The 17346-nt window shown below is 31.1% G+C and overlaps 1 protein-coding gene across 1 annotated transcript in view; it reads left to right on the top strand.

Moving 5' to 3' along the window:
- LOC129958943 (disintegrin and metalloproteinase domain-containing protein 10-like) overlaps window positions 1–17346 on the top strand; it is an 81730-nt gene that overhangs the window by 46412 nt on the left and 17972 nt on the right. The window contains exons 3-4 of the mRNA XM_056071693.1: window positions 6568–6689; window positions 10943–11626. Coding sequence (XP_055927668.1) covers window positions 6568–6689; window positions 10943–11626 — 806 coding nt within the window. The remainder of the gene's footprint in view (window positions 1–6567; window positions 6690–10942; window positions 11627–17346) is intronic.

The raw sequence follows: 17346 nt of genomic DNA, 5'->3' as shown, positions 1-17346 counted from the left end.
GCGCTCTTTGACTTTCTCATATACTATAGAATAAGACTCGCTTTGCGCACCCCTCAGGGGCTCACCTACTCTAGGTGAGTACGGGTGTCCCAAACCCGAGGTTCCCAGGGATCTTAATCCCAGTCGCTTTGGGATTAGCGAATCGGAATATTGTTCTTAAGGATCTAACCACCATTTTTGGTGACATGCTAACCAGCCCAGATTTAAGCTCCATCCATCTGAGGATGGAGATTCACTTGTTATGAGTTGCGAAGACCTTGCAACTCCAACAAATGTACGTTCTCTTTCATCATCAAAATCTCTTTCTTAATGGGTACTTTCGTCTCCTGGAATTGTCGCGGCATTCGTTCCAAACTTTTTGATTTAAAGACCATGATCAACCAGTTTCATCCCATTTGTATTAGCGTCCAAGAAACTTTCTTGACATCCAATATTACCATTAAATTACGTGGATATAACTGTGTTTGGAAAGATGCAGACACAGCTTCTCACAGTTTTGGTGGTGTCTGCATCTTCACATCCAATCTGTATCCGAGCACGCCTCTCAGTTTGCGTACTTCTCTTCAGGCTGTGGCTGTACAAGTTCATCTACGAACGTCGGTCACAGTCTGCTGTATTTATTTACCGCCTAATGATATCATACCTCAACAAGAACTTGACAATTTAGTGGACCAGCTTCCTCCACCTTTTATTCAGCTTGGCAGATTCAACGGCCATAGTAGGTTGTGGGGTTCGGATAGTACAATTTCTCGTGGGTGGCAGATTGAGCAGTTTATTTCTGATAACTGTCTCTGCTTCTTCAATAGTGAAGAGAAGACTTACTTCCATGAACCCACACGTACCTTCCATAGTCTTGATCTGGCCATATGCACTTCTGCACTCTTGCCATTGATGACATTTTTCGTTGAGAAATTGTTGAGTTGTTCCTAGTTATCGTCTCATATGCTGATAGAGGAAATGCGACTGCATGCCCCTCCTCGTTACATTTTCCAGCGAGAAGACTGTGTTGCATTCATACCATAGCCTAAGTGATATGTGCCAATTGTCAGTACATCAGACATATCGGAAGCAATGCAAATTGTAGTTAATACACTAATAAATGCCGTAAATACCACCATCCTAAGCAGCTCCCCTCGCCCCAAAAAATGTTGCAGACCATGGTGGAATGAAGCTTTGCCGTGACAATCACAAACAGTAGAAAAAAATTATGGAACATCTTTCGAAGGTACCCAATTATTGAGAACTTTGTCACTTTTAAAAGAGCCAAAACGTTAGCTCGTCGCATTCGCCGTCGTAGTCAAAGGGAATCGTGGATAAAATTGGTATCATCCATTACATCCTCTACATCTAGTAAACATTTATGGAGGAAAGTAAAGGCCACTAATGGTATTTATAGTGAATCGTCCATCGTATTAAAAATAGGAAGTGAGATGCACTCTGCCCCATTAGACGAAGCTAATATTCTAGGACAAGCATTCGCACAAATTTCCGCAATAGATTCTTATAGTCCTGAGTTTCTGGCATTTAAGAATCCCGCGGAACGGTTGCCTTTGCGTTTTAATGATCGAAGCACTCACTCATACAACTGTGAATTTAGGATGTACGAATTGAAAGCAGCATTATCCAAGACACTTGATACCAGTCCCGAGCCAGATGGAATCACATATAATATGCTTCGCCATTTGAATAGAACTTCTTTTTCAAATCTTTTACTGTTATTTAACAGAATTTATATTGAGTAAATGTACCTTTCACAATGGCGTGAAGCTATTGTGATTCCAATCTTAAAACACGCTAAAGAGTCATCGAACCCTCTGAATTACAGACCGATTGCTTTGACAAATTGTCTTTGTAAGATCTTTGAGCGCATGGTCAATGCTCGCCTTGTGTATGAATTGGAGAAACAAGAATGCATCTCCCATTTGCAAAGTGGTTTCCGCAGAGGTAGATCTACTTTTGATAACCTCTGCGGAAACTCAGGAACGTTTTATTGGAAACTCAGGAACGCAACACATTTGTTAGGAGGAACCACCTTGTCTCCATATTTTTCGACATAGAGAAAGCGCATGACTGTGCATGTTGCTATGGTTTACTATCCACACTTTTTTGGTTTTAGAGGAAACTTGCCCATATTTTACAAAACTTTTTATCACTTCGTACTTTTCGTGTTCGTGTTGGTGATTATTACTCAAATAATTTTATACAAGCTAAGGGTGTTCCACAGGGAAGTGTCCTCAGTGTCGCACTTTTTATAATTCATCCGAGTCAAATTTTATCTGTTTTGCCATCATCTGTTCATGGAACTCTTTATGTTGATGATCTGAAGATCTCATGCCAAGGTAGCAATATGAATCTCATAGAGTGGCAGTTACAAAATGCAGTCAATAAAGTGGTAATTTGGTGTTACAATAATGGGCACGCAATCTCTCCCGAGAAGAGTAGGTGTGTTAACTTCTGCCGGAAGAGAATCATTCATCCATATTCGAATATTTACATTCGAAACATACTTATTCCTGTGGTGAATGAAATTCGGTTTTAGGGAGTGATATTCGATCGAAAGCTTACCTTCCTTCCGCATATTTTACACTTGCGGAGGAAATGTGAAAAAACATTAAATATATTGAAAGTGCTCTCCGAAACATAATGGGGTGCTGATCGAACTTCCCTACTCCAAATTTACCAAGTAGTCATCTTGTCCCGTATTGATTACGGCTGCATGGTGTATGGCTTCGCACGTCCTACAGTTTTACGGCGACTGGACACCATTCATCACACTGCTCTGCGGATCTGCTCCGGAGCATTTCGAACCTCTCCAGTATAGAGAGCTTACATGTTATTTGTCACCAGTTGCCACTTCATTTGCGGCGTCAGAAATTGTCTACATTACTTTATTTTCGCGCAAAATCTATCCCAAATCATCCTATTTGTCACATGGTTCTTCCTGTTTCTCTTCGAAGGATTTACGAGTCGCGACCCTCCCATTTTCTTCCTTTTTGGGAGAGAGTCAAAAGTTTCCTACATGGTTCGGACCTTTATAGTGTTGCCATTAAGTCATTTGATTTTTATTCCTTTCCCTCTTGGGATACCCCGCAATTTTCTTTTCTGAACTCTCTTTGGGGATTCGATAAATCTTCAACTAATCCTTCAACATTTCCAGCAACTTTTTCATCAGCACTGCTGTCAGTATTCTTCTTTTACACCAGTTTTTACAGATGGCTCGAAATCAGATGGACACGTTGGTTGTGCCATTATAACTCCATCTGATACACTGAGCTATCGTTTGCACAACAGTAGCTCTGTGTTTACGGCTGAGTTAGTAGCAATTTTCTGTGCTCTACAAAAAATCTCCTCTTCTACTCAGTTTAATTTCGTCATTTATACTTACAGTATGAGTGCTTTTGAAACACTTCCTAATTATCAGATTCAGATGCACCCAGTTGTTGTCCAGATTTTATTCATATTGAGAATCCTACAAAATAGAGGTTTTAAAGTCATTTTTTGCTTGGTTCCGGGGCATGTAGGTATTTACGGCATTGAAAGGGCAGATTTTGCTGCTAAATCTGCATTAACCTTTCTAACACATTTACTTGCCTATTCTGATGCCAAAAGGTCCTTCACTTTTTCGCTCTTTACTAACTGACAGCAATCATGGGATCTGCAGATCCATAACAAATTACATCCAATTAAACCGACAATTCGTTTGTGGCCTGTCCACCCTATACGAGAGGTTGATGTCAAATTAACTCGGATTCCATTCAAAATTAATTGTGGATTGTAGGAAAGAAATTTATTGCAAATCGACAGTGCTTGTTACAAGACCACGTATGAAATTTCCTGGGGATAACTCATCGCGTTCACACAATCGCCAATATACACAGACTGACAGTTGGTGGTTGCTGTGATGAATTGACAGCTGGTGGTTCTTCTGGGTTCAAAATTATTTTCATTTATATGGCTATTTCCATAAACGGATTCCATTCAAAATTTGATACAAATTTTCAAATTTTGTGAATTTATGGAAATAAATTTATTACAAATCTACAATGCTGGTCAAATTATACTTGTTGTTGATCACGTACGAAACTTCATATGGCTAGATCGCACAATCGCCAATACACAGATTAACAGTTGATCGATCCTCTGATGTATTGGTTCCAAAATTAATTTCATTCATCTGGCTATTTCAGAAACAGATTCCACTCAAATTTGGATACAAGTAAGTAATCATTTTCACCGACCTACACAGAATTTTAAAAAAAATTATTAGATTCAGGAAGAACTTGGAGATCAAACTATAGGTGAGGGACTTTTCAATTATTGCAGAATTTTGTCTTTACACATTTCATGCGCGAGAAAATGAAATAAAAAATCTTAAACATCTATTTTTTTAGAACATTTACAAATTCTCTTTATCTAACTTAGGTAATCCCTTGTTTCAAATGATACAAATTTTAGAAAACTTGCTGATTGAAATATTCTAAACTGGTTTTCTCTCTAAGAGTATGCGTCACGCTTGGTAGTATATAAAAAAACTTAATTGTACAAAAAAATCTTCTGGCTATAAATTTATAGAATCGTATCTAAAAATTATTCGGTTTTTTGGTAATATGTAGAGTTGGTGAATAATACATTGCATTAGTTCAACGGATGTCATATTCAAGTGGTAAGCGCCACTGCAAATTGTCTTACATTTCACTGTAACAGCGCTTCCTCCCTCTCTTAAAAAAAGCACTTTGGATAAAAAGTGATTCTGTGTGCTCAGTGTTTATCACGAATCAGTGTGAATTTTTTTTTTTTTTTTTTGTTTCTTGTGCATTTAAATTTCTTTCATTTTATGTATAGAAATAAACTTTCATACATAGTAACAACTTCCTAGAATTTAGGACCACAACTTTTCAAAATCATAACTTTAATAATTATTCAGAGCTTTCTAGAATTCAGAATCACAGTTCTCCAGAATTTAGAAACGAAATTTTTCTGACGTCTCACAATTTTTCACAATTCAGAAATTCCATTTTTCTAACTATTCGCAATTTTTGCATCCATATTTTTCAGAATTCAGAATCTCAATTTTCTCAACTCGTTACAATTTTCCATAATTCATAATACCAATTTGATTTATTATTCATAATTTTTCATAATTCAAAATCCCTTTTTTTCCTACTATTCGCAATTTCTCCCTTCATTCTAAATTGAAATTTTCCTAACTTTTCACAGTTTTCGAAAGCTGAAATTCGCGATTTTCCTGTTATATTTCTAGTGTTTTTCACTTTCTTTTTTCAGAATTATTGTAAATCGATACACATTTCCATTTACTGTAATTAGGAAAGTAAATTGAACAAATGAGTTGCATGAATTACTGGTAATGAAAGATTTCTTCTAAAGCCTGTCTTATCATTATCCCTTATGGAGAAATAAACAAATGCTGTGAATTGTTATTCTGAAGTCAGATTCTCCTAATCGTGACTGCTAATGACAGAGTGCGGTTTCTTACCCCGCATTCAAATGCTTCGCGTGAAGAAAGAACTTTTACAGAAAGGGTTCTCTCCTTATGAATGTGCGTGCTAATGACGGAGAATGAATGGGTGTCAGCTTGATAACGTAATTTCATAGTGGGAGTTCATTAATACTCTTCGACAGCCTAAGTATTTAGAGAATCGATATCTTGAGTTTCGTTTTAAAAAGGCGATGTCAAAAAGAATGAAAAGCTGCAAATTTATTTCAGTTCTCAAATTGAATGTAACAATTCTTTTAATATTTTGTTTGCAATGTAATATTTATTTGGAAAAAAGAGTTTGAAATATATCTAACTCTTAAATGTCAAAAGTTTGACAGGCAATTAGGGTGAAATGTAAAAGCTATTATTTATTGCATACTTGGATTTCAGTTAATTCAATCGGAGATTTAAAAAAACTGAATCACACGAGAATTAAAAATAAATTAAATTGCTTTTATTTAAAAATACATGGTTTCTCTCTCTCTCTGTCTCTGTCGTGTGTGTGTGGATAGGTAGATATATTGGCAGGTTTGCCAAGTTTTTTTTTTTTTACATTGAATTTGGGGTGCACTCCTACCTTATAAATTCAAGGATAAATCTGCATTTCCCTTTTAAGGTTTCTGATATAGCTTTCATGTCAGTATTATTTTCATAATTTAATTTCATAGCGGTGTTCCATTAACACTGAAAAAAAGTCATTTAACGAATAAATACCTTGATCTTTAAAGGACTCTAATAAGAGCCCTTTCATTTTCAGTAATTTTATTCAATGAAGCTGCATGTAAATATTGTTTTTAATGTAAAATTTATTTCGAAAAATTAATGTGCTTTCCTTTTATTTGCACATGATATAGCATTCGTATCATTATTTTCATAATTTGACATCATAGTAGTGTTCATTTAACTTTTTAAAAATCTATTATTTAACGAATAAATATCTTGGTTTTCTATTTAAAAGGTCTACTAATAAGAGCCTTTGTCTTTTCATTAATCGTATTCAATAAAATTGTATGCACATATTGTGTTTAATGCAAGACTTATTTGGTAAAATTAATGTGTCTTCCTTTTAGGGTTTTTAAGCTTAGAATGAAGTCTGAAACATCTTTATTTGCACCTGATATAGTATTCGAATCTTCAAGCAGAGGGAGATTTGATTATGATGTTTCCAAAGTTGTAAAAGGACATTTAGATGGTAATATTTTGATTTTTATTCTTTATGATTGATAATAGCAAGTTTTATATTAACAATATTTATCATCATGAAGTTAACACTCTAACAGTAACATCCTTCGAATATCCATATACTTCAGTGGTCATAATGTCTGTTATTCTGGTTAGATAATTAAAGCGACTAGATTGGGAACTTTTCTTAAAAATTTACGAATAAAAAGAAAGATCATTTTTGCCACTGTGATTTCATAGCGAAATCATATATTCGTAGTTTTCAATACCCATAGATTCGTTTGATTTCAATACCCGTTTTATATGCTGTTGTGATGACTGATCAATATCATTTGTATGAAAAAAAATTTCTGAGTTAGTTTGAAATTACATAAGCAACGCGTCCGCTTAATATTTGAAAACATAAAAACAGAATTTAAATAATAAGAGCAGTAAAATTTCATCCGTTTGATATTAAAGGAGCTTTAGCTTTTCAAATAAAATAGAAATATTATCAAAAAATTATTTGTTGATGATAATATCGTTTGTCTTTAAACCGACAATCGAGAAATTTTTATAGCTTCTACAAGAGATATTTTAAATTCAGTTACTTTGCTGTGCTTTTAAATGTGTAGGATTGTATTCTATTATGAAGTGCAGTAGTAGTTAATTAAATTACTTTTTTCACTACTCATATTTTTTGTTTGAGTTATATAACGATATAAAATTTTCAAATGAATAATCATTCTTTATATTTTATGATACTGATAATGTATTTTTTTTTTATATTGGTAAAGTTATATATTTGAAGAGACTTCAACTTCCTAAATAAAACATCTCAAAATACTGAAAACGCGAAAGTCCAAGATAGCATCGGTAATTGCTTTAATACAAAGATAGCATTACAAGACAATGAAAGCCATTTGATACATGACAGTTTAATGGATGTTTACAATGATTACAAAAACAAGGATATTCAAAACGATCTACTGAACCAACATTCAGAAAAGTGATCGAAAATTAAATCCATATCAATGAAAATGAGACATTATTTTGCGATTGATACATGATATAGCCAAATGATACATGTAATTTTAATGAACTGCTTTGTAGCTAAAATGATTGCAAAAACAAGAATATTCAAAATGATGTACTAAACCAGGATTAAGAAAAGTAAACTTATAATAATGAAAATAATACATTCTCCTAAAATAAAATATTTTTATCTTTCAAGAAGTATCAGTTTAGAAGCTATCTTTGAAATATTTGAGCACATCATTCATTCATTTGGAACCTCCAGTTATATCCCAAATAAATGTTTTATTTAGGACAGATTTAATCAGCTCTACCACATATAATTGTTCATTTTTTTAAAAATATTTATGTGCATGACTTCTGTAATTTTGCTGCTATGAATTTAAAAAAATACATTTGAATCCACTTTTAATATCAGTAACCTTTCCTTCACATTTTTTTTATTATTTACTCTTAATTCTTCCTTTTTCATTTTTAATGAAACAGTTCAATACCTTTAGTGAAACTTTCCTTCAAGACAAATATTTTAAACGAACAACCAAAACGAATACGGCAATCCACCTTTTTTGGATATGTGTTTCAAGTTAGCTATATTATCTGTATACTAAAAAAAAAGCATTTTATTTTTATTCAGGGGGATATGTATCCCTAAACATGAAATGGGGAATCAACGAAATTCTGCAAATAAGTCTTTCTTCGCTTTTCTTTTGCTTCTGTAATTATAAATGTATAACAAATGCTTAGTGTATACTTGCTTTTTCTGCATAGGTGTATCGCTTTTTTTCCAAATCAAGATCTAGAAGATAATATTTCATGTACTTATTACATTCAACAACCAAAAAAAAAAATGTGCAAATGTTTGAAAAACATTCCCGAAAGAGTATTGAATATTTTTATTTATTTCTGGCTTCTTTGTTGTTAGGAATAAAATTTATAGTATTTACATTTTATATTTGTCACTGGAATTTATTGTTGTTAGTTATAAATGAATAATCTCTGTGTATAAAAATTCACGCTAAAAAATTCCTCAATCTATCTTTTTGTTCATATAAGTATTTTCGAAACCTGTCTATTTGTCCATTAATTTTATTTACTACCGACTACTTACTACCGACGATAATAATGACTGGACATTAAATTTTATTTATTTCAGTGAAGTAAGTGTAATTCCTTTTTGTTCTACGAAAGCAAAGAATAAAAAAAACATCAGCTACTAAATACATTTAAAAAAATTCGTATTATACATTTTGTTTGAAACACATGGTTAACAAGTAACCAAAATGCAAGAAATGTATTTCGTTATTTTTTCTAAATAAAAAAAAAATCGGACGAAAAAAATAAGGATAAAAACACTAATCTGTTTAATTAATTAATTTTAATTCGTGCAGAAATATCTTTCTCTGTTTAAAAAAAACAATATGCAAAAAAAAAAAAAAAATTAAAAACTCAGAAAAACGATACAGTCAGAAGAAATGTTACTGTTTTGAAGTCAATAAGTGTGAAAAAGCGGCGAAGTATGATTTCTAAACCTAACTATAAACTATATCTTTAAATGTTGTGAAGAAAATTTGAAAAGCAGCCAGCCATGAAGAGCTTTTTCAGTTGCAGCATTTTAAAGCTTCTCATAAATTTCCCTTTTTAGTATTTAGTTTTATTTTCGAATATTCTTCTGAATCTGCAATATGTTATTTACTTTGTTATTTAATATGAAACTTACTAATCTCATGTATAAATTGGAATTAATAATTGCAATATTTCCTTCGCTTATATATAATATTTCTTGTAGATATAAAAAAAAAACATTTTTTCTAACCAAAATTTATTATGAGTTTAGAAGATGTGAAAATCTGCTACGCCATATGACATTGTTTCCACTGTTCCACCACAAAGATCACGACTCTCATTTAAAGAATCATCTTCCTAACTGTAAAAAAAAGAAAAAGAAATGCTTTTTTTTTATAATTTTTTTTTGCTCGTATTGTCTCTTATTTTTATATCAATTTTATTTATATATCTTTCATGGATCTTAATTATCTTTTATTAAATGCAAAATGTTAAATAGATTACAATTAATATTTTTACTCATTTATAGAGCTATAATTTTCACATCGAATGCTTCTTTTAACTTAAGTTTTCTTATATTTTGCTTATGATGCAGTTAATTATAATTTATTAAACAAACTAATATATAACGTTTGTTATTTATAGGAAACCATTCCTTTTTTAATGTTGACGATTTTGGTATAATGTAAATCAAATTTTTGCATAAAATTAATGCATTTCAAATGTTTTATTTGATTGCCATTTTCTTAACTGCCATTCTACATTTTATATCCGTTATGATTAATGTTACAGTTACTATATTAATATTACTTGTAAAATTAATTTAGGTAATTTTCCCCCTCGCTTCTTCCATAAATTTTTTCTTGCCTTAATGATTTTAGATCTTCGTTAGTTCATTGCTCACATCAAATGCACTAAAGTGCATGTGAAAAAGTTTTAAAAATAAGAATTAAGATATCTCACAAAAAAATAAATAAAGTGAGGAATAGTTTGCAAAAGATTGATTTTTCCGCTTGGATAAATTCACATGACACTTTTTCCAGTAGTCTTCAATTTCTTATCTATCTTCCTTTATGATGCTTACAGCTTTCGTACATGCCGGCTTCATTTGGCATTCAACTATATTAATCTTTCGTTTGAAAGCAATATGAAAGTTATTGTTTTGGGACAGATTTCATGATTTTAAACCATGATCAGATGATGAAGACAATAACAGCATTCTCTCTCCAAGTTTCCGCACCTTGCCGGTGGGAAGATATTTGTCCCGCAATCTCCAATTTAATCTGCACTAGGTTTGCATACACGACGAAACTTTTAGTGAAATCAGGTATCAAAAACCACATTAAAATCAGATTCACCACTAAACCATTTTGGCCTCTTGTTATAAGAGCAGGGATATTTCTCTTCAAACAAACGAAAACTTATTCTTATTTCTATACATTTACAAGCAAAAATTTCTATTTAATGAAAAATTTTGCAATACCAGATGATGACTTAAAGTCTGAAAATATAATTATTGAAAAATAAAACCTATTTATAAAGAAACGATTGTTTACATATCTCGTTAACAGGGATTAATAAAATGTATGGACAAGCTCAATATTTTTAAAGAATTATTGTTAGTTTACATCTTTGCATTATCTTACTTTGCATTGTTGTTGAAGCATTTTATGATTAATTTTACAGATGATGAAGAATCATCCGTCGAGGGAGTAATAACATCAAACGGATTGTTGGATGCTGTGGTGAAGACAAAAATCGAGCAGTATTTTATTGAGCCATCATCGCGATACTTTCCAACATCAAATCAACCTTTTCATTCTGTCATCTATCGGTTATCAGACGTCCATTTTCCTCTTGGAAACATTACCCACAGATCACTTTCATCTGTACATAAAAATCATCCATCTTCGCACCAGCATGCTATTGAGGCAACTCATCAGCCTGTAAATAAACATCCACTCCTGAAGGACCAGAGTTCCTCAGATGACCCGTTATTTTTTAAACAATTCACAAAACGTTATTTTCATCGCAGGAATAAATTTCATCGTGTCCGCCAATCGAGATCCATCACATCATCTAAGCATTCCTCCGAGGAAGTTCTGTATTGGAGAGACGGAGATTCATTGCATTATCGGAACGTTGAACGCTATGGCGACTCGGAACGGTATGGGGTTCGATCCAATCAAAGGACTCATTGGACCGAGGATCGAACGGATCGACACGTTGCCATCGATCCCCAGAAAAGTACTTGTATGCTCTATTTGCAAGCTGATCATCTGTTTTACCAGAAAATGGGCAGTGAAGAAGCCTGTATAGAGACTATGACTCGCCACGTGCAAAAAGTGAATGGTATATATAAGAATACTGGTAAGTATTTTCAAATATATATACTTTAATCCAACAAAATTTTTGTACTCTTCTAAATGCTTTCCTTCAGTAATTCGATTTGTGCCGTATCATTCAGTGTATGCGACTGTCTTTCAAGAATAGGTTTGTAAAATTAGGTTAGTTGTAGTGATATGTTTCTAACTGGAAGATGTGAGATTCTTTCAAATGTTTGTTCCTGCCGTACGTTTTCAGCTAAAGCCTCTCTAAATTAATTCGCCTAAAATTGTTTTAAATTTTACATGTTTCTTTAATACTAGTCATATTTGGAGACTAGCGGGGTCGCGGGAGATATTGGTTATATTTAATTTTAGTTAGATTGCTTAAACGTAATTCCATGTCCAGAATTCCGTCAAATTGTCAAATAAACTTGATAACAATGATCAAGCCGTGTTACTTTAATTGGCTTACATACGATCTGTTTATTGCGTGTAGGAATTTTTCTAATGGAGACCAGTTCCAAGACGCCATTGCATTATTAAAATCATAAATGTCCGATTCGGCTATCTTTTAAATTTGGTGGTATAGTATCTTCACTTTTTTATTCATCTTCTAAACTACATAGCTATTAAAAGAGTCCTTCTTTAGCTTACAACATTGGAAGAAAAATTACGCTTTCAAATAGTTGGTGAAACAATGGTTTTGATTCATCAAATATTCACATATCAACGATTCTCCATATTCAAATATAAACGATTTGTGTTTCATTCACATTGGAAATATTGCTGTGAAATATATTTAAAAATATGTTTAAAAGTTAAATAAATCTAGCCTAGAGAATTTTACACCAACTATAAATTGGTATCATTGAAAAAATAATTTTTTGTTCTTTAAAACTATGTACAAAGCACTTTTCTGAAGGAATATTTTCAGCCGTTTTCATGAAAAGACATCAACTATTATCTTAATTTTAGTTAACATTAAGAAAAAAAAAACGCTTCAAAGTGCAAATTTGATAGCTCTAAGGTCAAACGGTATGACCTGTAGAATCGCAACACACATGCACACATTTATTATAAGCAGAGACAACTTCTCTCTTATTTGTAGAAGTGGAAAGTTGTAATGGAGTTTTCAGTCATTTCCTAATATGTTGGAGATCTGAAATCTTCCGCTGCTGTATGCTCACGATAACAGTACAGTAAAGTTAAATTTTTAAAAATGCCATCCATTAATGAAATTGCTAAAAAAATGTTAAATCTTAATAATGTTTAAATGAATTATGAAGTATATTTAAAAATAAAATTTAACATAATAATGTATACGAACTTAATGTAATTTTGATCAAAATATAGAAGTCAAAGCGAAATCGTAAAATCGTGAGGTGCTGTAAAGAATGCTATGAGAATTTTAAGTAACAGTGGTTTTCTTAAAATTCCTAAACATTTTTTTTAAAAATTAAAAATAATATAAAAAATTCCAGTTTATTCAGAATGTGTCTATGCAAATATTTTGCAACAAAATCCCTTGCTGGACATCTCGTGCCAGGCATGTGGTTGGCTATTATAATGTCATCAGCCACGAGCGTGTTAAAATACTATCGTTAATATATTAAATTCTTTGAAGATTCTTTTGAATACGAGTTTACGAAAGTTAAACAAAATCTTGTTCTTCAAATGAAAGATTTTTTTAAGAATCAACATGACAGAATCATCTAATCATTCTTTTTAAGTAATTCTTTCTTTTTCAGACACGATTATTTTTTAAATAGTTAAAAAGAAAAAAAAATTGAAAGTTTATATGCTAAAGCTCAACACATTTCAAATAATTAGATTAAAACAGCAATTCCTAAAAGGTTCGAGACTGAATTTGTGCATTAAAAGATTCAAAGGTCAGATTGAGTTAAATGCTAATTTCAACATGATTGAAGTCGAAATTGTTTAATAGAAGGCTCGAATTTTTTCTATGCAGCTAATTTGAAACTTTGTGCTGGACAAAAAATATTTACAAGATTTCTTCACTGAACACATAGATCCAAGCCAGACTATGAAAGTAACATAAATTTGTGATTCATAAGTAAAACAGTAGATACAGTTCATGCAATTTTAATTTATAAAACAAATGTTAATATAAAAATTTTAATCATTTTCAGTTGACTTCAGGAGTATATGTATGTTTAAAATTCATTTATTTATTATTTCAAAAGTTTAGCTTGTTAAATAAAACGATAATTTTGTTTATTATTCCTTTTCTATAAATCTTGTCATATTCTTCTTTCATTAAAAAAAAAAAAACTTTTTTTTAACTTCATGAAAATTGCGTCAAAAGAGTTCTTTGTGTTCCATTTTAAGGAATTATTTAAACTGTAAACAAATATTTTCTTAATTATCGCTATCATTTGTTTTATGCAAACATCATAAAATTTATCCTTTTCTGTTGTTTCATTTATTAACATTTAAACTGCATGATATATTTATGTTTTAAATTTTTTTTTCAGTTTTTGTTTGCTTGTTGATTATTTTGAATGCAGTAATATTTATTCAATAAAAATAAAATGAATTATTCGATGAATATTATTGCACTTCCGATTAATTTTTATTTACTGTTATTTTTCTTTTGTTTTACTTTCACTTTTGTTTTTGTTAAGCTTTTTTATTTTTATAGAAACAAGTTGCATGATATTCTTTAAATCATGAAGGTTTCTCATTGTAAACAAGGAATTTCGTTTAGTTCATTATCCTTCATTAAACGAGGAACTTCTGCCTGTGCATTTGCAGTTTAAAAGGTAAACACAGTTTTGTTTATTTATGAATGATTCACGTTCAGTTGAATTATTACTTTTACCCACATTGGTTATTAGTTTTCCAATAAAAAAAGGAAAAAGACATACCGCAAAGTTGTTTGTTTGCAAGTTCATTAAGTAATGAAATCTTAGGGATTTAAAAATCTTTTATGTAAAAGAAAATCGTTTCAAATGACCAACTGATTCTTACTTGTTTGTATACAAATTCGAGCTACTTTTTTGTATTGAAGTTTATGAAGAAATAAATAAGTAAATGAAAAAAAAATACTGTAATCTCAAAAAACTGGAGCTTGGCATTCTGATGAATTTGTATATTTTAGACTTTCTGATATTGAAAAAATAGTTTTTATATGCATTTATCTAACTGTTTTTAAAATCATGTTTATAAAAATGGTATTTTGTAATCGATTTTTCACTCATTTTCTGGAACTAGTTTCAAAATTCTTCGTGTATTCTGTAGGTGAAAACTTGTGAAATTTGTAGGTGAAACCCATTCTTTATGACAGCACACTGTTTTGATATTTATAAAACCTGATTTTCAGTTTATCGACTAATTAAATTTAATTTTGACTCCAGACTCGTAGCACAACCTATTATTGAATATGAGAAAAAATTGCTATCAAAATTTTATAGTTGTTATAATATAAATTACAGATTAAAGGAGAAATTAAAAAAAAATTCTCTTTTTAATAATTTAATAAAGTTTGGTTCTTTTGTTATTTTATTAATTTTTTTGGAATTACTTTTGTCAGGTCAAGAAAAAAATATAAATGAATGAAAGTTGTTTTGTAGTCTTTTCATCAAAATTGTAGATATGAATAAATTTTTGGTCGAAATATATTTATTGAAGTCTGAATATTGAGCACAATAGTTCAAAAAACGCATCTAGCTAAGTAAGTGAAATTCGTCATAAGATATTCTCGCTACAGTTTTAGATCTATATTAAAGTTTGTAAATACCGTAATTTCCTGCGTATAATCCGCGGATTATCTGTAAAAAAAAAAGCTTGAAAATCGTCGCTAATAATCTGCCGCCGCGAATAATCTGCCATATAATCCGTGGATAATCTGCTGAAAATTTTTTTATCAGGCTAAATGTTGTACCTGCGAATTATATGCCGCCGCGGATAATACTCAGGAAATTATGGTAATCCGTCCACTAATTATCTTTCTGTCGATCTATCTATGTATGAAACCGATAACTCAAAACTCTGCATGCTATATAACATGTTCGCTAACAGGTGCGCTACACATCTAGAATCAAAATTTAATTAAATTAATCGGTAAGCTGACAATCATTATATGATTTTAATACTAGATCTGTGTAGTTAGCACCATAATAGTAAATCTGTATGAAATTGTGGACACATTCTATGTACGGAAAAAAAAAAATCCAAAATTCTTACTCGTTTCTTTTATTTACATGATGAAGCTCAACACATGGTGTTGAAATATGTAGAAAAATCATGAAGAGAAAACTTCAGTTTGCTTTTTAGGTAGAGGGAAACTGTAAGCTTCTTTAGAGCGTTGAGAAAACCTAAAAATACATCTTGAATCTGATGTGTTACAATAAATCTTATCTTAACTCAATAAATCTTCATCTATGTACCATAGTGTATGGACTCATCACAAAAACTGTAAGCGAATTTATTCTTTGAAACGAGCAGCAATCAAAAGCAAACCATTTTAATTCTGAATTTTTTTTTTATTTGATCTATACAGAGTATTCAAAAGAATTTGAGTGGAAACCTTATAAAACGTACGCAGAAGTTTATTTGAAAAAACAAGCAGCTAGGCGATATCCACCTTCCTTGGGATACTAGGACGTTGTTTTCTTAGACAAAAGGTTTTTTTTTTTCTTTTGCACAATCATTTACGGGTTTTTTTTTTTTTTTTTTTTTTTTTTTTACCAACGATATCCTTTTTGGCGAATAGCCACCTCAAAATCAAACCTCTGAGGCCGCTTTCAAAATACTTTACCAATAATGACCTCAATAGTTTTGATCCTAAAAGGGAAAACTCCCTTTGGTGCGTATAGAAATACAAATTTAAAAAATGTAGATGATTGTATGTTTGATATACTTTTCAGAATACACTTGGAGACAGTTGTTATTACTTCTTGCCAGACGGCGCGTCGTTGCTGGTTATAAATATCGTACCGAAATGCTATAGAGAAAATTTAGTTGCCTTTTTGGATGAAGAAACTTTGATTGCTTCTGAGGTTCTTTCGATATCAGCTTGTTAGCTTATACTTCATATGTCCTGCTATACTTTCGAAATTTCAAATGTGAAATTATCATGGATGTTAGATAAGTTCCATAGAAATGTCATCCATGTTGTAAGGGAATTTTTATCGATTACATGTTGCCGTTTTACTTGTATTTTTATTTGGCATTAAATAATATCAAAAATGATGTTTCTTGAAGTCATCGATTTTCATATTTTCGTACAATATTCATGATTTTAAAGGCACATAAAATTTTAAATATTTTTGTTTACTTTCTCGAGGTAATTTTAACGAACGAAAACATCAGGCTGTTCTGTTATGGTAAAATTGTGATAAGCTCTCTTCTCTTTGAAATTTAATAATTTTTGTGTGTTGTATTTTGTCTAGTAATTTACTATCTGAATTAAATATTGAAGAAAATGTCTCCAATTACATGATTTTAAATAATAAACTGAGAAACCGTTTGAAAAAAAAATTATTAGAATTCTCAAGAAGTGTCTAATAATATTCCTGGACCCTAAGAATGTTCCCTTTGTAAAGAATTTACAATTTTAAAGAACTTAAAGAAATAATTAAATATGAATCAATCAAGTATAATTTAGGTGTAAGAAAGAAATTTTTATAAAAAATGACAAATTTGAAATTTAATTTTACAAGAAACTATAAATGGCCTTTATTTTTGAATTATTTTGATCTATTTAATTTTATGGATGCTACCAATATGCATATTTTCTAC

This window comes from Argiope bruennichi, chromosome X1, assembly GCF_947563725.1.
Source record: "Argiope bruennichi chromosome X1, qqArgBrue1.1, whole genome shotgun sequence".
In the NCBI taxonomy this organism is placed as follows: Eukaryota; Metazoa; Arthropoda; class Arachnida; order Araneae; family Araneidae; genus Argiope; species Argiope bruennichi.
The sequence above is the reverse complement of the archived record's forward strand: the minus strand, read 5'-3'. Positions and strand labels throughout refer to the sequence as shown.